At 36.8% G+C, this 20,876-nt stretch overlaps 1 protein-coding gene across 3 annotated transcripts in view; it reads right to left on the bottom strand.

Moving 5' to 3' along the window:
* The window catches only part of MTM1 (myotubularin 1), a 97,673-nt gene that overhangs the window by 26,518 nt on the left and 50,279 nt on the right, over positions 1-20,876 (bottom strand). For all 3 annotated transcript variants that reach the window (XM_074206707.1, XM_074206709.1, XM_074206708.1), the window contains exons 5-7: positions 20,095-20,205; positions 5,437-5,538; positions 1,114-1,197 (exon numbers count right to left, since the gene is read on the bottom strand). In XM_074206707.1, coding sequence (XP_074062808.1) covers positions 1,114-1,197; positions 5,437-5,538; positions 20,095-20,205 — 297 coding nt within the window. The remainder of the gene's footprint in view (positions 1-1,113; positions 1,198-5,436; positions 5,539-20,094; positions 20,206-20,876) is intronic.

The raw sequence follows: 20,876 nt of genomic DNA, 5'->3' as shown, positions 1-20,876 counted from the left end.
CCATTTACAAATAAAGAAATTAAAGGACAGAGGTGAAAAGACCTTTCCTCACAGCCACTTAGCTAAGAAGTAATGAAGGTAAACTTCAGCCCTAGGTCTGTCTCTTGACATTCACTGGCTCTTGATAACCTTTAAGGCATCAGGGAGCTGTGAAAAGAAGGCTGGAATGGAGTCAGGAGAGATCCTAGTTTAAATCTGATAGGGGTGAGGAGGGGAATGTCATTATTCTATGCTAACAAGCTTGTAGATTTAAGCTGGAAGGACTCTTTAAAGGCCATCCAATTCAAGCACCTCATTTTACAAATGAGGGCAATGGGGCATGGAGGACCAGTTCCTTGAAGACAGAATTCAAACCCATGTCCTTGGACTCTAAGTCTGGCACTTTTGGCACCAGGTTGTTATCTTTTCCTAGTCTGTTACAACAGCTGTAAAATCAGGATGATGATACCTTTAGTAACCTATAGTCATCCTCAAATTCTAAGCTCAGAGCTGTTGTGAAGTTCATGAGATTAACATAACTAACACACACACATCAATGTGCTGAGAGCTTATTGTTAGTGCTAATAATCACATCCTTTCATCAAAACTTCTTGTGGGTAAGCAGTTATGAAAACAAACAACTTCATGAAGACAACAGATTTAACTCTGCCAAGTTTGTCTTGAAAAGCTCTATATTAGCCACCAATTGTTAGTGTATAGAAAAAAGTTAGGTTATTAGACTAAAACATTTCATTCAGAAAGAAAAAATAAAATATAAAGTAGTTAAGTGTGAAAACCTAATCTACAACAATGGCTTAGAATTATTTTATGCCCAAAACAAAGACCTTTCCTCAGTGGTGTAGGGAGGAAAGTTAGGAAATGGAATCAATAAGATCCCTGAAGAAGTGGCAACTGTGGCTATGGGAATATGCTGGGTTTAAGAGTAACCACAGAATAAACTGAAGTATAAGTTGTCTACAATTTGGAGTCAACTGTTCTGTTACCATTCAAAAGGATGTCAGGATATTACTGATTTCCAAACAAACTATAGATTATTACACCATGTCTTTTTGAGTTTACTAATTTTTTTTGTAATTTGCTATGAGAACCACAAAACAGTACTTGTCAACTTACCTGCCTTCTATACTCTTCAATTGGATTATAGACCATCCACCCATTTTCAGGAAATTTTTCTTCATTTAAAAAAGCAAATAAAGGCTAGGGAAGGACAATGGAAAAACATTTAATGTCTACATCAGGGGAACTAATGATGACTCAATAATAGATTCTATAATTTAATTTTTTTCCCTTCAAATTTCTACTTGCACATAAGCAAAGTTTAAGCAAACTAAGTTTTTTTTTTTAAATTAGGCTTACCAATTTTAAACTAGGACAAATTGACAATAGTAGCTAGGGTGGGAGGAGAGTAGCATTAAAAGCATTAAAAAAACACCTGCAAATAATGTTGAATCTTTTCCAAAAAGGTTTTACTTATTAATTGATTCTGTCCTTTTCCTGAATCATCAAGTAATTATTCGGGAGACAGTTTTTGGTTTACATAGCAAAAATGTTTAAAATAAGTTGCTGTTCTCTTAAAACCAAAGCTGGCAAGTCTACTTCTGATTAATCATCCATTCAAAAGTCTTTTAAATTGTGACCTCCATTAACCTAATTCTTAGGATCCATAACTACATCAGTGGAAGGTATTTCCTTTACAACCCCTCCTCAACCCAAGGCCTTAGCAGATTTCTTTTACCAATCACAACTCATGAAACTACTTTTTAAAAGTTCCTCACTAGGTGACAACTTATTGGTGATGGGCACCTCCAAATTGAGCCAGGTTGTTCTTCAGACAACAGACATACAGTTTACTTCTGGGCCACCCATGCTGGCAGCTTTTTGAGTCTGGTAGAAGCTGTAGGAGATTACTCTGCCAGCAGACATCCAGGAACCCAGAGTATCACCCCCACATTGTGGATTAGGGGAAAGAAATCCCAAGTTAACTTCACCGATATAACTCAGATCAAAACTTAGAAAATTACCTAGGAAGTTTTATAAAACAAAGCAACTTAAGCCAAAATGCTTCAAACCATCAGAAGAAACCAAATAGAAATACAAATTTAAATGACATTTATTGAAGTGAAAAAATGACAACAGAAAGAATTGATCCCAAGAAATTCTGATTATTGTAATTTCTTTTCAATATTTTGCATGTTTCAAGTTAAGATGCATTCTTGATTATGCTCTGCCCTCTTATATCCTACAAGTTTTCAATTAATACTTTTTCACAATATGCTCATGGCTGTGCCAATAAGAATAAGCAATTTTCTAGAGCAGCATTTTTCTTTGAAAAAGCTCAAATCCCTCCAATTTGTCTCTTTAATCATCTTACAAAATTGGCACAAGATTTCCACTTGCTACAGCGAGGGAAATGATCCAATGACTCGCCCCAATGTTATATGGCTTGTCAGTGGCAGAGCTGGGACCAGAACCCAGATTTTCTGATTCCCAGGAGAGTGCTCTTTTTCTCTCCCTTGGTAGCCAAATAGTTCATTTATAATCTCAAATGCTTTGCTGAAGAAACTAAACAAAACGCCACATTTGCTAAAAGAACTATAGAGATTTAAGGTGACCTAATTATTTCCCAAAGCATTTTGCTATATTTTATTATGCTGTGTAAGGGATCAGACAGATTTGGACTAGAAGGAATTTTTGAGATCATCTTGCCCAATTTCTTCACTTTGAAAGAGGAGGAAACTAAGGCCCAGAGGTGAAAACTTCTCCTTTTTGATCCTAAAGCATATTGATAAGAAATTATGTTTAAAAAGACATGCGATACAAATGTCTGTCACAGTTAATAAATAATCAACATTTTTGCAATAATCTACTTATAAGAATTCACAATACCAAAAAGAAAATGAAAGCAGGGCAATGAATGCTATTTTGAAAAAATGGAATATCCCCTACAACTTAGAATCTGAGCAGATTAAGAAATGAGATCAGGCCAGTGAATTTACTTAGAGCACATCCAAACTGCTCTTTTGTAGGCCATTCTAAGTGGAAGGTAAATAAAGCTCAGTTCCAAGTTCAAGCCACAGAGTGAACAGACTGTTTGCCTGCAACGGGAAGCAAGAGGGGCCAGAGGGTGGTTCAGAAGAAGAAAAACACCCATAATCTATTCAATTCATGACTTGACTTGGAATGGAGCGTTTTTATGTTTCCAGACATTATTTCTGTGAGTCCAAAAGCAAGTGTAACCTGAGCAAGTCTAACCCTGGCTTCAAATAAGCTCTAGCAGTCTATAAAAGTTTGGTGGGGTTTCAGTTCTACCACTTACTTGCTATATAACCGGTTCTTCAATTTTTAAATATTTCTACAGCAATACATGTAGAAGTCAACACAAGCATATCTCACTTTAGGCAGAAGGTTTGTATTGAAAAAAGGTGTATATAAATTGAACTTTTGTAAAATCAATCATTTTAACAGGTTATCATTTCAGAACATTTTGAACACAAGAGCTTGATATAAAATCATGCATGATATAACAAACCTCCTAAAACGATATACTGATTTTTTAAAGCCAAAGAACGTTCTAATAAAGCGTAACATATAATTCAAACACAAACATGGGAATGGAGAAATCCCATTTTTGCTGTCTACTCTGGTCTTTGCAAAAATGCTTCACAAGATAGTTAGAAACAGACAAGTTCTTCCAAGGTAGCCTTTTCATCATTTTGAGTTCAGGCAGTAACACTGTTAAGTCTTAAATGTATTTCCACTACCCTCAGACTAAAGGTGCACTATCTTCTTTTAAGAATTAATATACTGGAAGTCTCTATAGAGAAACTAGGGTTAAATGAAATGTGTTAAAGAAAAACATGTGCCAGGCTAATATGTGCGGATCCAAGATAAAGAATTGTCCTTTCTCTCTTTTCCCTTCCATCACCAATCTCCCTGGAAAACACTTTCTTTATTCACTGCTTTCACCCCTTTCCTTCACACTCCTCAAGCCCTTGAAATCTGCCTCCTGACTTCATCACCTACCAAGTCCCTGGAATATCACTGCAGAAATGGAGCCCCTCTCTGCAAGGTCACCAATGATTTCTTCAATAACAAATCCAATGGTTTCTCAGTTCTTATCCTTCTTGGCTCCTCCAAAGTATTTGACACTGTTGACTTCTTCCTCCTCCTAGACATTCTCTCCTCTCTGGCTTTTTTTTGGGGGGGGGGGTAAGAGGGGGTACTGGAGCATTCTTTCTTGGTTTCTGTTCTCTCATCTTTCTTCTCCTTATTTTCCTTTGTTGGATCATCCCTTATGGTTAGGTGTACTTCAGGGCTGGTCCTTCTTTCCAAAAGCATTTTCTTTTTATATATATTTTTTTCCAAAAACATTTTCTTGGTGATCTCATCAGGTCCCATGGTTTCAACAATCATCTATACACAGATAATTCTAAGACCCACATATCCAGCCTTCCTCTCTCCCCTGAACTACAATCCTGCCTCACCAACTGTTTGTTGGCAATCTCTAAATGGATGTGGGCATCTCTAACTTAGCACATCTAAGACAGAATTTATTTTCTTTCCCCTCAAACTCATCCCCTTCCTAAATTCCCTATTTGTGTTGATGCTGTACCACCATCATTCTCATCTCTGAGGTTTACAACTTGGACTCATCCTCAATTCTCCAAGCTCATTCACCCCTCCCAATCTATCAGTTGCCACATTTTGTTGACTCAACCTCTAATCTAAAGTATCTCACACACCTGTTCCTTCCTATTCATTTGGCTACCTGATTAGTTAAGACTATTGACTCCTCCTTTCTCCCTGACCCCAGTTATTCCTCTTGCTAATCCAGCTTCTACCAACTTTACAAAGATACAGGCCTGCTGCCCTGGGTCATTCCCCTGTTCCAAGCACCTCTTCAATATTTCCTTACTGATTCTAGAATAAAATGCAAATTCCTTTGTTCGGCATTGCTTCCTACTGCACATTATCCTCTCTTATACAGTCTCGGCTCCATTCAGACTAGCTTAGTTACTGGGTTTTCTCATAACTCCTACTTCTATACTTGTTATTCCCTCTTTCCCTACTCTCAAGGCTCAGCTCAAGCACCATCATCTATATGAGGACTATCATGAGGCCTACCAGATGATACTAGGCAGTAGCCTCAGGAAATGGTTTTGTGTTAATTGTGTATTTACTTCTCTATGTATGAGATGTTTTCCCTAACAAAATGTTAGCTCCTTGAGGGCAGAGACTATTACATTTTTTTGCCTTTGTATCCCCAGCAACCACCAACCCCTACCAACTACCATACTAGGCTCTTCATAAATGCTTGCTTGCTTAATTTATTCATTCATTAATTTATTCAAAAATTTATTGCTGAATGAAACAAGAAAGAAATAAAATTCTGGAACATAGACACTCCAGAACTCAAGGGAAAAAACATTAGCTTACCAAACCATGTGATCGTGGGAAAGCATATTTTGTGAGGACTTCAAATATATCTCTTCTGCTATGACCTTCCTGTTTCAAAGCGAATCTCAGATTTCTCATATCCTAAAGGGAAGAGTTAAAAAAAAAGATTACTACAGCATCCTCACAGTCATTTGAAGGAAAAATATTCAGATCAATTACAAACTTTTAAATTGAATGAACTTTAAAAGGACAATTGTTCTATGTAAGTAAAAAAAGTCTGATTTTATAAAATTGTAAATAAACATTTATTAAGCTCAGGCAGACAGCTAGATGGCCCAGTGAATAATGTACTGGATCTGGAGTCAGGAAGACCAGAATTCAAATGTGGCTGTGTGACCCCAGACAAGTCACTTAACCCTGTTTATTTCAATTTCCTCATCTGTAAAATGAACTGGAGAAGGAAATGGCAAACTGCTCCAAAGTCTCGACAAGAAAATCAAGAAACAGATATGATTGACATGATTGAACAACAATAAAAATGTACCACACTGTGCTAAATACTGGAAAAGGAAGGCAAAAAAAAAATACCTAACCAAGATAGTCCTAGGTCTCAAGGAGCTCTGAATCTCCTGGAATGATAACATGCATATAACTGCGTACAAACAGAATACAGTCAGGGTAAATTGAGATCATCTCAGAGGGAAGGCACTAAGATAATGGAAGCCTGGGAAAGGCTTTTTGTAGGACTGTTGCTTAAATTTCAAGATTTTCAGGGAAGCCAGGGGGTAAAAATGATGAAGTTGAATCTGAGGGTACTGATGAGAACATCAAGTGAAAGAATACAGAGGGAGAAGAGGGTCCAGTTTATGATTCTTCATTGTAAATATAACAAAATTCATTTCGAGGTAATTAGGAATACTTGGTTTTTCATTTTAAAAAAGCAAGATATCAATGTCATCATATACATCTTAAAATACATGAAATTTTAAAACATCTTTAAAAATATGTCATTTTCTTGAATTACATCCTAATTGAAGATCCAGGAAAGAAGAATGAGATGCAAGTGTCAGACAAATAAAAGGAGAACTAGGGGAGAGCAGGGTCACAGAAACCTAGAGAAAAACATATTAAGGAAGAGGATCATCAACAGTGCTAACAACTATAGAAAGGATGAGAACTGAGAAGAAGCCATTAGATTTGGTAGGTACAAGGTCACTTGGGGAGAGCAGTTTGAGTTGAATGATGATGAGTTCTGAAGTCAGACTGCAGAAAGTTAAGAGTGAGAGGAAAAGAAAAGACAGCCTCCTCAATGGAGTTTATCCACAAATACAGAACCTTTAAAGAGAAGGCAAAAATTTTAAGCTTAAAAAATTCCTTGCCTTTTGAATTTTATGGAATCACTGAATTGAACTGAGTATGGGGATAGGCATCTCAGGGAAGCAGAAGGGCTAGACTAGAAAGCAGAAGACCCTTAATCTCCCTAGGCCTGAGGTGCCTTAGAAGGGCATTGGACTAGGGGTTTTCTTTTTGTTTCCCAAGTGATTACACTTTAGTTTTTAAAATTTAACAGTTTATGATTCTTGAATGTTAATAAAACTATTTCTAGGTAATTAGAAAGCATTTATTTTTACTTTTAAAAAGGTTGGATATCAATGTCACCAAACTATATGAAATTTTAAAATATCTCAACAAATATGCCATTTTCTTCTAGTACTTTTTTGCCAGAGTAATATTTGGAAAAACTGAATTGTACCTTATAGTTTCGTTCAAGATGTGTATTTTCTTTTTATTTAACTTTTTTTTTGCAAGACAGTGGAGTTAAGTGACTTACCTAAGGTCACACAGCTAGGTAAGTATTAAGTGTCTGAGGCTGGATTTGAACTCAGGTACTCCTGACTCCAGGGCCAGTGCCCCATCCACTGTGCCACCTAGTTGACCCCCCCAAGATGTGTATTTTCAATGTCCAATCTCACTTTGATAGCTTTCTAAACTATGTTAAAGAGTCCCACAACATCAAAGAACATATTTTTGGTAAAACAAACAAACAAAAATCAATATGTTGTTAGAGCTTTACCTCCTTAGTAAACTAGAGAATTTGCCTTAAATAAAATACCTTAAATAAAAATCCCACAATTAATTTCTACTGTATAATAGTACCAAATTATCATTTGAGGGGCAATTCAATAGGTATAAAAATTATTTTTATAAATCATTTATCCTTCCAGTCACCCAGGTTCAAAACCATGTGTTCATTCTTGACTCTTCCTCTCAATTATTCCATACATTCTAATTCTCTCTCCATAACATCTCTTGCTTATATTCCCCTTCTCTCCATTCACACAGCCACCTTAGTTCAGACCCTCAGGTGACCTCTGACCTCATCTCTCAAGTCCAGCCTCCAGCTCTTTATTTTGTTTTCCTTCCTTAAAGCTCTCCTCAGTCCAATCTCTCCTTCATACTGCTGCCAGTGATTTCCCTAAATCACAGGAACCTCAGTGGTTCCTTATTGCTCCTAGGATCAAATATTGCCTCCAGTGCTAAGCATTTACAGCCCTTCATAAGTTGGCCCCTTCCTATTTTGGTCCATCCCCAAAAGCCCATTTGCTGCCCCTCCATCTTGGATTCTGGGTCTTTGCGCTGTCTGTCATTCCTGCAATGCCTTCCCTTCTTACTTGCAGTTCTTCAAACTTCTGATTTCCTTCAAAACTGAGCTCATATGCCATCTTCTGCAAGGAAGGATTTCCTTGCTCACCCTAGAGGTTATGCTTCTAATATCAGTCTGTTTCTTGTACATACATATATTTATAGAACTACATCCTGTCTCTGCCATTAGAATGTGAGCTTTTGTCTCTGAACCTCTGGCACATAGTGTGGTGGATGGCACAGGACTGATGCTTCAAAGATGTTGAGCTTGGACCTCTGGGACCATCACCTAGGTACTAACTCCCCGTTATCCATTTGTGTTCCTTCCTTTTCAATGAAAAGATGACTCCATAGGCAGCTCTGTCCTCCCTCCAGAAGCTTGCTAGTATGTTTCTGGCCATGCCAAGAAGCAGCTCCAACTCTCTTTTCATTTGTTCCTTGGTATAGTTTTAAAAAAGCTCCAAAATCCCTCAGCTGTTTAGGAAAGTTACTGCTTCTGGCACTTTTTTTATTAGCTTGTGCTATGCTGTAAAATTACCTGTCATTACTTTCATCTTCTGGAGCTTTTCAAAATCTCAGATGGTTGGGGTTCCCTTTGTCTCTTTAGCCAACTGCCTCTCTGTCCCTCTCCCATTCAGAACTATTTCTTTTACTGTCTCCAGTGTTCCATTCCTGAGTTTTCCATCCCTCTGGTCTGACTTCGACTGGAGAATTTTAATCCGTGGGATTCTAATTTCTTCTTTCCCACTTAGTGTCTGTCTGTCTGTCTGTCTCTCTGTGTCTCTCTCTGTCTCTGTCTCTCTGTCTCTCTGTCTCTGTCTCTCTCTCTCCACTCTTCAGAAATCTACTCTTCTAAAGTCTAACATTTTTATCAGAATTAAGCCCTGATTTCCTCTTGTTGTACCTTCCCCTTTCTCTTCCCTCCTTTTTCTCAGGGAAAGAAAAGCAGGGTGGTGTAGTAAGAGGCAAAAGCCCATATTGGCTAGGGTGTTTCAATTTGGGTTAGAAAGATCTGGGTTTGAATGGTGCTAGCTCTAATCTTTCAAGAAAGGCAATGCTACTAGATCAGGTCTCCCTCCTAGGCTTAGACTCTTGTCTATGCCTTCTGTCTACTCTAGATGGTCTAGAATATACTCTGAAACCAAGACTGCTTCTTTTTTGGATTTTGGTGATCTTCACTTAAATGTTCTCTTCCATGCTTCCCCCCTGTGGTTCCTGAATTTCCTCAGTGAGTGTGCATTCTTACAATGCTATACTGCTATTTTGTCTTTGTACTATGTAAGAAATAACAGATCTGGAATTAGAGAACCTCAGGTCAAACTTGCTTTCCTGAGTTAGGAGCTCTAACTCATTCTCTCTCTCTCTCTCTCTCTCTCTCTCTCTCTCTCTCTCTCTCTCTCTTTTTGTTTTTAGATTTTGCAAGGCAATGGGGTTAAGTGGCTTGCCCAAGGCCACACATCTAGGTAATTATTAAGTGTCTGAGACCGAAATTGAACCCAGGTACTCCTGACTCCAGGGCCAGTGCTCTATTCACTGCGTCACCTAGCCGCCCCTCTAACTCATTCTCTTAACAATACTTTGTACATTTTAAAAATAGAAATCTGAGGCTATGGGTTTTCTACTTAAATCCTTTATTGGGTTATCTACTGCTAATCTTCCAACATTGCAGCTCTTCTCAATGGCATTTTTCTTGGAGGATCTAGCTAGCTAGACATTACTGTTTGCCTTCTGCCCTTGCTTTTCAATTTCTACATTCTATTACATCATATCACATTATAACATAATATTATATGGTTCTCAAGATCCTAGAAAATTACATTCTTCCCTCCCCCCAGTCCTTGTTAAGTCCTTTTCTACATTATTCCCATACCTTAGGCCAGTTATTCAAAAGCTGCTTTTAACCTGTTCACAGCCCAACTCTGTTGCTCTTCTGAATCATTTTTTCTTTAATGAGTAGCAGCATCAGTGAGTAAAGACAACCTATGCCCTTAAGGTCCTTGTTTTTTCAAGCATTAGCAATGCTTTCTTGGTCCCTTTTGGCATGATCATTTCTGTCCACACCCAGAAGTGGTAGTCATCATCAGGTATGACAAGTCTTGGGAAGTTCTCTGTCATGGTCTGGGTGCACACCCTAGGGGAATAGAGGAGCTCTCTACTGGTGCTGTCAAGGAGTCACTAACCACCAATGCCTGACTGCTTCTTCCTCTGACCTTTACTGGACAATTTCTCATCTAATGTTACCTATCACAGGATCCTGGATTTAGAGCTGAATGAGACCTTAGAGGTCATCCAGACCAATTCCCTCATTTTACAGATGAAGAAAATGAGTTCTGAGAGGCTGACTTGCTCAAAGTCACAAAGATGAGAGTGGCAGAACCCACATTCAAACTCATAACTCCTGATTTCTTTCCACTATACCATACTGCATCTCACATGAACATTCCTTGAAGGACAAGCATCTGCTTCGCCTGCAGTGGGTCCAGTTTCCTCATGTTCAGGAACAGCAGCTCTTCTTTCTTTTTTCTTCCTGACATTGGAGAGAATTTGCCTCTGCCTCTTCAGATCCTATTTTTTTTCTTGTTTTTACATTGAAGCTCTTCACTTCTTTTGTAAAGGAACATTTCATTCTCCCTGATCATTTAGATAGTGGAAACATTCTTTGAGCTCTTTACCTTTGCTTTCAGGAGGGAGGCCATGCTGTACTTTTCATATGGATAAGAGTATCTATGAGTGAAACTTAATTTGAAGCTAGATAATAACTTAGAATTTACATGATTAACATCACTGAATGTTCCCATAAAGTATTTGCACAACATTTTGTTCTTCTCAAGACATTCTAACATCAAATAACTCAAGATTCTTGGACTCTTCTAATCTCTCATTTTAAAAATGAACATTTTAAAATTCTGAAAGTAAACCCTCCCAAAAGTGAACATTTTTATATGCCAAGAAGAACATAAAAGATAATTGTACCTGAAACTGTGAATCTCTATTGCATATAGCCTGGTGGTGGTGTTGTTATTTGAAAAAGTATATAATTCAGCATATTATTTTCAAAGCCATCCTGCCTGTCTGTGCTTCTGTTCTCTTCTGTACATTAAAAATGTCTTAGTGCTCTTCTCTCCAGTGAAAGGAAGAGGGAGGGAAAATCACTCCTATTAGCCTCTCTCCCCCTTAAAGCCCTACCTCTCAGTTATTAAAAAATCTTATAATAAAAATATTCTAGATCAATAACCTTAATAAATATTGGTGCAAAAATTTTAAATAAAATATTAGCAAGGAGATTAAAACAACATATCACAAAGATTATATACTATGACCAGGAATGCAATGGGTGATTCAATATTAAGAAAACTATAAACATAACTAACTATATTAAAAACAAGAACAAAAAATATGATTTTGTCAAAAGATGCAGAAAAGGCTTTTGACAAGGTATGATACCTCTTCTTGTTCAAAACACTAGAAAACATGGAAATAAATGAATCTTTCATTAAACATGATAAGGAATATCCATCTAAAACCAAGAGACAGTATAATTTGTAATGGAAATAACGAAGAAGTATGACAATGATTTTCATTCCATTACTGTTTAAGATAGTACTAGAAATGCTAGCTATAGCATAAGACAAGAAACAAAATTATCACTTTTTTTGCAGATGGTGTAATAGTTTCCTTAGAAAATCCTTGAATCACATAAAAAACTAAATTAAATAACAACTTTAGCAGGCTATAAGACAAATATACACAAATCACCAATATTTTTGTATAATGCTAACAAAATCTAACAGGAAAAGGATAGAGAAATACCACTCAAGCAACTGCACAATGAATAAAATACTTGGGAGTCTACCTGCCAAAACACATACTGGAACTATATGAACACAATTACAAAATATGCTTTACACAAATAAAGGCAAATATAAATAATTAGAGAATGGTTAATTACTAATGGGTAGGCCAAGGAAATAAAGAAAAAATGACAATACCTTAATTTACTTATTTTGTGCCACACTAATCAAGCTACTAAAGGGTTACTTTATAGAACTGAAAAATAAAAACAAAACTATTCTAGAGTTTAAAAAAAGGTCAAGAATATTAAGAAAATTAATGAAAAAAAAAACAGTTCCAGATTTCAAACTATACTACAAAGCAGTCATCATAAAAGCAATTTGGTATTGGGGTAGGTATACACAGTAGAATGATAATAGAAATCCACTGTATGATAAACCCAAACATCTCAGCTCCCAGGGTAAGAACTCACTATTTGGCAAAATCTATTGGGAAAATTGGAAAGCAATGGGGCAGGAAACTAGGTATAGATTAACATCTCACACTGTATATACACCAAGAAAAGCTACAAATATGTATATAACATATGGTATAAAGAGGATTTCAGGAGGTAAAATGGAAAATTTAATAAAGTTATTTTTTTTGCACAAACAAAACGAATGCAGTTAAAATCAGAAGAGAAGAAGATAAACGGGAATGTTTTTTTCAGCAAGTTTCTCTGTTAAAGTTCTCATTCATGAACTCTCTGAATAAAACCTCATAAAGATCTTATCAGAATACATAGGGAATAATGGCCAAACTAGAAATTTGTTTTGATTGATTATTCATGTGTGTAATAGGTTGTTTTTCTTATATTCTCAAAAGGGGTAAGGTTAGATGTGAGAAGGTTTTATTATATATAAAACAAAAGCTTGGGAACTCTGACTAGTGTAATAAACAATCATAATTCCTGGGGACTCATGATGAAAACATGATACTTAACTCCTGTTAGAAATGTAATGAATTCAGATCACAGACTGAGAATTTTTTTAGGTTATGGCCAATGAAAAATTTGGTGAATAACTGAAAACTGAGGGGTAAGCATCCAATGAAGAATGGATTAGCAAGTGAGGGTACAAGAATATGATGGAATACTATTGTGTTCTCAGAAATGATGAAGGGGATAGTTTCAGAGAAACCTAGGAAGACTTATATGAACTGATGGAGGATGAAATGAGTATACAAGAACAATTTATACAATACTATTCAATACAATAGTATTATAAAGACAAACAACTATGAAAGACTTAAGAACTCTGATTAGTATAATGGCCAATTGATAATCTAAAGGACTCATGATGAAACATGTTACCCATCTCCTGATAGAGGTGATGGACTCAGGATGCAGTATGGAGACTTTATTTTTGAATCTAGCCAATGGGAAAATTTTTCTTGCTTGACTCTACAAAGTTGTAACAGGGATTTTGCTTTTCTTGCTTTTATAATGGGGAACAGCGAAAAGTAGGTAGGATGTAGAGAATGTGGATCTGAGAATAAAACTGAATTAAACACATCCAAGCATACACATCAAAATAAGGTCATATAATGGATCTAATACACACACACACACACACACACACACACACACACACACACTCTTTCTATATGTTAGGTCTATAATCCTTCTGTCAAAAGAACCTTTCTCAGAGATTACCCAGAGTCATAGTTGGTACTCATCTTGATGAGAGTCAAGTCCTTCAGAGTTGTTTTTCTTTACAATGTTGTTATTGGTCTATATTAGTTCGTATAAGTTTTCATAGGATTTCCTGAAATCACCTCTTTCATCATTTTGTACATTGCATATTATCTCATTATATTCCTAGACCACAATTTGTTCATTCATTCCTCAAGTGAGGGAAACTTCCTTAATTTCCAGTTTTTTACTACAAAAAAGTGCTACTATAGATATAAATCTATATGTATAAATAAATATATAAATATATACACACACATACATATAATGGCTCCTTTTTCTTTTCATTTGATCCCTTTGGGACAGAAGTGGGGTTCTAATAGTGTACACAGTTAATTGACTTTTGAGGCATAGATTCAAATTGTCATAGCTGGATCAAATCACCAATATTGCCTGTTCTAAAGTCTCTCCAACACTTGTCATTTCCTTTTTGTATCCTCTTTGCCAATCTGATAGGTATGATCTAGCTTTTAGAACAATGACAAATAATTGTAGGAAGAAAAGTTATTTACACCCATTTGCTATGGTTTTACCTCTGCCAGGATTACTAGCTCTAATTACTAGAACTAAGATATTAAAGGGATACTTACTACTTCTCTTAGTAAAATGTTACCATTTTATCATTGCAAAGCCCACCTTCAATTGCTCAAATAAACAGGGGCCATTCTAATTTTCTCTTGATTTATGTGCTTGCATTTCAAAGTTCTTATTCAGCTCTCATCTTTTCATTAGGAATGCCTGAAAGTCTTTTAGTCTATTAAAAGTTTATTTTTTTCCCTTGTAGGACTATACTCAACTGTTATACACAGCAACCAAGTTATTCTTGGTTGTAAGCCTTCCTTTTGGAATATTGTATTCCAGGATCTCCTTCAGTCTAAGAAGAACATGCTACGTTTTGTGATATTGAATGTAGTTCTTTGGAACTTGAGTCTCTGGATTCCTCTAATATTTTTACTTTTGATATGGAAGCTCTGGTTCTTGGCAATAGCTAAGAATACTTAGTACTTTTTCTTTCAGTGTTAAGGATATATTTGGTAAGTTCTTACTATCTTCACTTTATCATCTGGTTCTAATAGGTTTCATTTATGATATCTTAAAATATAGTACTTAGGCTTTTTTTTTGTTTTGTTTTTGCAAGGCAGTGGAGTTAAGTGACTTGCCCAAGGTCACACAGCTAGGTAATTAAATGGTTGAGGTCAAATTTGAACTCAGATCCTCCTAATTCCAGAGTTGTGCTCTATCCAGTGTGCCATCAAGCTGCCCTTAGACTTTTAAGAATCATGGTTTTTCAGGAAGTCTGTTGATTCTTGTTATCTCCTAGGCCTGTTTTTCAGGTTTGATTATGAATACTTTATATTTTTGTGATGTTACTGAATTATGATTGATCTACAACATTTGATTCTAGCACATTCTAGGGCATTTTGGGGTAAGGTTTTTCACTTCCTGTTTTAAGGTATTTGTTCCTTCCATTATTTCTTCTAGAGATTTTAGTTTATTTTTATTTCTAGTCTATTTTTTCCAGATATTCTTGTAGTCCCCATGGGAAATTTTCCTTGGCATCATTATTTTGAGTTATTGTGGAGTTATTAACCTTCTAGATTGACTTTTTAGGTATTTCTGGTTCTATAGTAATTATAGTTGTTGGTGCCTTCTGTTTACTTATATCTCTAACCTTAGTTCCTAAATTGTGGCTCTGTGCCAGAGCCAACTGTGATTTTGGGTGGAATGGTGGGCTCTGTTTGGTCCCAACATAGGTATCTTGGGTTTTTGCACTGACTTTCATCTACTGGTGCTGATATGATTTAGATTTCCCTGGATTTCTAAAGTTCAAAGTACTAGATTTGGAGGGCCCTAAATGGAGTCTTGGGGCTTTGCTTCTAAAGTTTATTCTTTGGGTTTCTGATCAATCTTGGGTTTTCTCTGATATTTCTTCCTCTAGATACAAAGTCTTGTAAGTCAGGTATCTCTGGTATCTCTAGTTACAATATGAAGCTTCTTTCTTATATGACTGTGCAGGCTGAACTGGATTTTCTTGCATGCCTTGTTTTCTAGCTCCAATGGAATTCTGGCTAACTTTTTGTGTAGTTCTGGAGTGGGTGAAGTCATTTTTTTTTCTTTTTAGATTTTTCAAGGGAATGGGGTTAAGTGGCTTGCCCAAGGCCACATGGTTAGGTAATTATTAAGTGTCTGAGGTTGGATTTGAACCCAGGTACTCCTGACTCCAAGGCTGGTGCTCTATTTATTGTACTACCTAGCTGCCCTGTGAAGTCATTTTTTAATGGATTTCTTGAACATTAATCCTTAGGTTTTGTGCTAGACTAGATATGTGGGGGTTAGGCTGCCTAACTCTATTCAGGAAACTAACTTGAACAGAAGTCCTCATAAACCTTCATTGAATATAATACATGTGATGTTTTGACAGATTCAACAAATGTTCTACTATATGCAGGATTCCACAAAATATATATAGTAAGAAGACAAGACTATGGTTCAAAATTTTATCAATGATTCAAAATTGATCAAGCTATTCAGATGAATTTCTACAGTCTTTTCAGTTTTATTATTCTATATAATTTTAAAAGAGCAAGACCACCTAAATACAAACTCTGACAAATACATTTAATTATTCACATCATAATGATTTTGAATAACTTAAAGCATAGTTGGAAAAAATCAAAATACTAATTGTCTTTCCATAAATCCAAGTGCCAGCCAAATGGAGGAAGAAATGCACTTTTTCAAAGCTAGGTTTTGTCCACAGCTGCAACTATAATGGTTGATTACATCTGTACTCACTCCTAAGGCTCCAGCATTCTAAATGGAAGCATTTCGGTTCTTTCAACTGTCAACAACTTGTTTCCTAATATCTAAAAGGAATAAAAGAACATCCCCAAAATTATACATAACTGCTCATCTAAAAAAATCTAATCAATTTCTAAATTATTTCATTAACAATTATTTTCAAGTATTAATGATTCCAATGAATGGTCCTATCACTCTAACTCTGGTAACAGCATTACCAGCAAAATCAATTTAACAATCACTTTTCTCTGAATATTATAAGAAGAGCTCAAGTGAGTCTCTGAGAACACTAATAAAATAGAATCTTATAAATTTCTAAGAAAAACCATTGCTTGGGGCATGGAGTTTTGAAGGTTGCAGAAAATATTTCCAATATACTGAGATCTCAAATTAAACTATTAAAAGTTTTGTATGTTCACCGAAGCTCAATTTCAATCAGAAATGTAAGTTTGTCTATCAGTGGATTTCCAAATACAATGAAAAAGAAGGAAGTGGAACAGCCCCCCCCCCCCAAATAAGGACAAATCATCACTCCCCATGTTCAAGCTGATCAAGTCACTTATGTATCAAGAGATATAATGTTGATTTAAGAAGCATATCAAGGTTGTAGCTGTTAGTTACAGCTAACTAACAGTAATAAGAGAAATTGGACAAAAAATTTAGACATGTTTCTGCTTTGGACAGAATTCCTAAATTTCTTCAGTTTCCAACACAGCAGTAAATTACTTCTTAATAAACTGAAGGGAAAACCCCCACACTGGGAATTATATTCACTATGAAAATTAGAAAATCTATCTGGAATCACTTGACTTAGAAGTTGGGAGATCTGGGTTCTAGTTGTTAGCTCTATCTTTGAACTTTGGGAAGTCCCTTGCTCTCTCTCTAGGCCTCAATTTCCTCATCTGTAATATGAGAAGGTTGAACTAGATATCTTCTCTCCAGTTCTAAGAGTCTATGATATAAGTATTCTATATATGACATTTCTAATACAAAATACATCAAAGGCTAGCTTTATTTTCCAAGGGGATTTTGCTTTATTTCCTGTTAATAGAAGAATAAATCTCACTGATTAAAAGGCAGTTAATTTTATTGTCTCCTCTGAAAGTAAAAGAAGGCATAGACTTGTGCTATGTTAAAACACTACCTTATTCTCTAATCACTCAGTGAGCCAAAAATTGATGAAGTTCTTTCTATTTCAATAAAACCATGCTTTATTTACTAAAATCAAAACCTCTACTGACATGCTCTTGGGAAGGGCCACCTGGAAAATTCCGCAGGAAAAAACAATATACTGCTCTCCTATGCCCCCTCCAAAAAATGGATTTGCTTGCTTGTGTGCTTGCTTGCTTGGTTGGTTCTTGTCCTTCATTATTGAAGATCAAAATTGCATCACTAGGTTAGAGATGAGTTACAGAATATCTGTGGCTGATCAGACCAGTGCTAACTTGGAATGCTCTACCACAGGTCAGACACAAATAGTTCATGTGCACATCTGGGGTGGTTACTCTAACATTACGTATATCAAATTCCCTTTGAGCTGCTTCCATTCTGCCTTGCTATAAAGTGTGGCATCCTCTCTAATGAGGGCACATCATGCTGGTGGTCCTGTGCCAGTGTCTCCCAGGCTGCATGACTGTACTGCATGATCCAAAAGTTAAGAGAGACCTTCAGGGTATCCCCGTATCTCTTCCTCTGACACCCCCCCCCCCCACCATGGTGCACTTGCTCTGTGTGAGTCCTCCATAAAATAGTTTTTTTTTGGCAAGCTAACACCTGGCATTCTAACAATATGACCAGCCCACCACAGTTGTGCTCTGTAGTAATGTTGGGATGTTTGGCAGTTTAGCTTGAGAAAGGACTCGGTATTTAGTACTTTCTCCTGCCAGGTGATCTTCTGAATCTTCCTAAGACAATTTAATTTTTTTAGTTTTTTGCAAGGCAATGGGGTTAAATGACTTGCCCAAGGTCACACAGATAGGTATTATTAAGTATCTGCGGCCGGATTTGAACTCAGGTCCTCCTGACTCCAGGACCAGTGCTCTATTCACTGTGCCATCTAGCTGCCCACCCCCAAGACAATTTAAATGGAAGCGATTCAGTTTTCTGGCATGGTGCTGGTAGACTGTCCAGGTTTCACAAGCATATAGCAATGAGGTCAGCACAATGGCTCTGTAGACCTTCAGTTTGGTAGTCAATCTAATACCTTTTCTTTCCCACACTTTCTTTTGGAGCCTCCCAAATATTGAGCTAATTCTGGCAACATGTGTGTCAACCTCATTGTCAATGTTAATCCCCCTGGAAAGTACACTAACAAAGGAAATGAATTTATCCACAGTCTTCAAAATTTCTCTATTTGCTATAACTGATGATTCCACTATGGATGGTGTGGTGCTGGCTGATGGAACACCTGTGGTTTCTTGGTGTGGTCAAAGTAAGCACAAGTAGCAGAGAATCAATCCATTCTTTGTTACTCTCAGCTTTAGAGGCTGCATTGAGGGCACAACCATCTGCAAACAGAACATCATGCACCAACACTCCCTCCGCTTTGGTCTTGGCTTGCAGCCTTTTCAGGGTAAAGAATTCACCAGAAGTATGGTAGCTGACCTTGATGCTGTGTTCATCCCTGGTGATACTGTTTTGTAACATGGCTGAAAAAAGTCATGCTAAAAAGCACGAGAGCAAGGAAACAACCTTGTTTCACTCCATTGGTGACCAGGAAATCACAATAGCATTGTCCACTATTGAAGTGGGATCCCTGTCTACCTTAGGTAAGCAGACAATTTTTAGGGCACCTTTTCTAGCCCCTTACTCACACCAGGAGGTGAGCACTGTGATCCTTAAAAGGTTGCTCAGAAGCCCAGGGGGTTGCCAAATCCCACTGCTGCTTCCAGTGAGGAGACTACCCTGTGGGACACCTGTGGTCCCAGTGTATCTGCACCTGCTGCTTTGTCACTTGCTTGTTGCCACAAGACTCTGAGATAGGAATAGTAAAAATGGTATGTGTGATGTCTCTTGATTCATGCATAAATTGGATTTAAGTGAGGCAGAGTTACATGAAATCATCAGCCTCATTCTCCTTCCCAGGTCATCATGGTCCAGTGGCAAGACAGAGTCAAGACAACTGCTCATGGCTCTATATGCAGTGAATGACCTTGGTGTCTTCTTCAATGTCTAACTAAGATTTAAGTGCTCCACAGTACCTGCTTCAGCTAACTTCATGGCCATTGGACAAACTGTTCTCATCCTCCCATTCTATCAACAGAACACTTCACATGCTTGGGGTAGATACCCCCAATTCACCAATGGGTTTGAGACCTTTCAGTTAGTCTCAACCTGGTTGAACCTATCTGCTGACACAATTTACCGGGGTGTTAGCCACTGTGCATGCTACAGCTTCTTAAAGCCACAGATGAGAGTTAGGTGGCTCAGGGGCACATCAAAGGTGGAAAGGAGCCCTGAAAAGTGCTTGGCAGCCCTCACATCAGAGATATTAGTCTTCCTTGAATACACCTTATACCCCTGCTCTTGTGCTAATAATTATACTAAAGGGATATAGGGATATTGAAATTAAATCTTGAGAATGTATGATACAATTGAGGGTGGAGATAAGCATCTTAATAGAGAAACATTTTCAAAATCTTAGGCCGATACAGGTGCTTCAATTTCTAAAGATTTTTGTTTGGTAGCATTTATCCTTTGCTTCCTGATAAGAGTGTTAAATATCTTACTTTGCAAGTAATGTCTAGTCCATAGGAATTCTCTCCCCGACTTGAAGCTCCTCCCATTTTTTCAATTCTTGCAATGACACCCAGAGGAATGTCGAGTAATGCTCCAGTATCCTAAACAAGACACAGATTAAAAAGGAAATATTTTTGTTAAAAATCAAGAAGTCAATAGTACTTCTCTGGGTCCTAAGCAATTCTTCATAACTCTATGATATAAATTAGTTGTTGATCTGCATTTGCAGAGAGACTGTCCTCATCGGTAGTTTCCTACATTAATGAAATCACTTTCCCATCCTTCTGCCCTAAACAAATCATGAATTATCAAAACTTCACAGGCAATGTACTAGAGAATTTTTTATCTTGAAATCTTAAAACTTTATAGATAAAAGTGAGACAAATAGAACATACATAAACACCAAGGATTAAAATAGGCTTTCATGCCTTATAAATTTGACTAAGGCATGAGGTCTTTATCTGAAAAACTTTATAAAAAATTTCCCTCACATTTTCTTCTTTCCTTCTAATCTTGGGTACATTGGTTTTATTTGTACAAAACCTTTTTAATATAATGTAATCAAAATGATCCATTTTATATCCCCTAATGTTCTCTATCTCTTGTTTATTTATAAATTCTTCTTCTATGCATAAATGTGATAGGTACTAAGTTCCATGTTCTTCTAATTTACTTATGATATCTCCCTTTATGTCCAGGTCATGTATCTATTTTTGACTTTCTCTTGGTAGGTGGTATAAGATATTGGTCTATACTGAGTTTCTGAGAGACT

Source organism: Macrotis lagotis, chromosome X (genome assembly GCF_037893015.1).
Source record: "Macrotis lagotis isolate mMagLag1 chromosome X, bilby.v1.9.chrom.fasta, whole genome shotgun sequence".
NCBI classification, from domain to species: domain Eukaryota; kingdom Metazoa; phylum Chordata; class Mammalia; order Peramelemorphia; family Peramelidae; genus Macrotis; species Macrotis lagotis.
The sequence above is the reverse complement of the archived record's forward strand: the minus strand, read 5'-3'. Positions and strand labels throughout refer to the sequence as shown.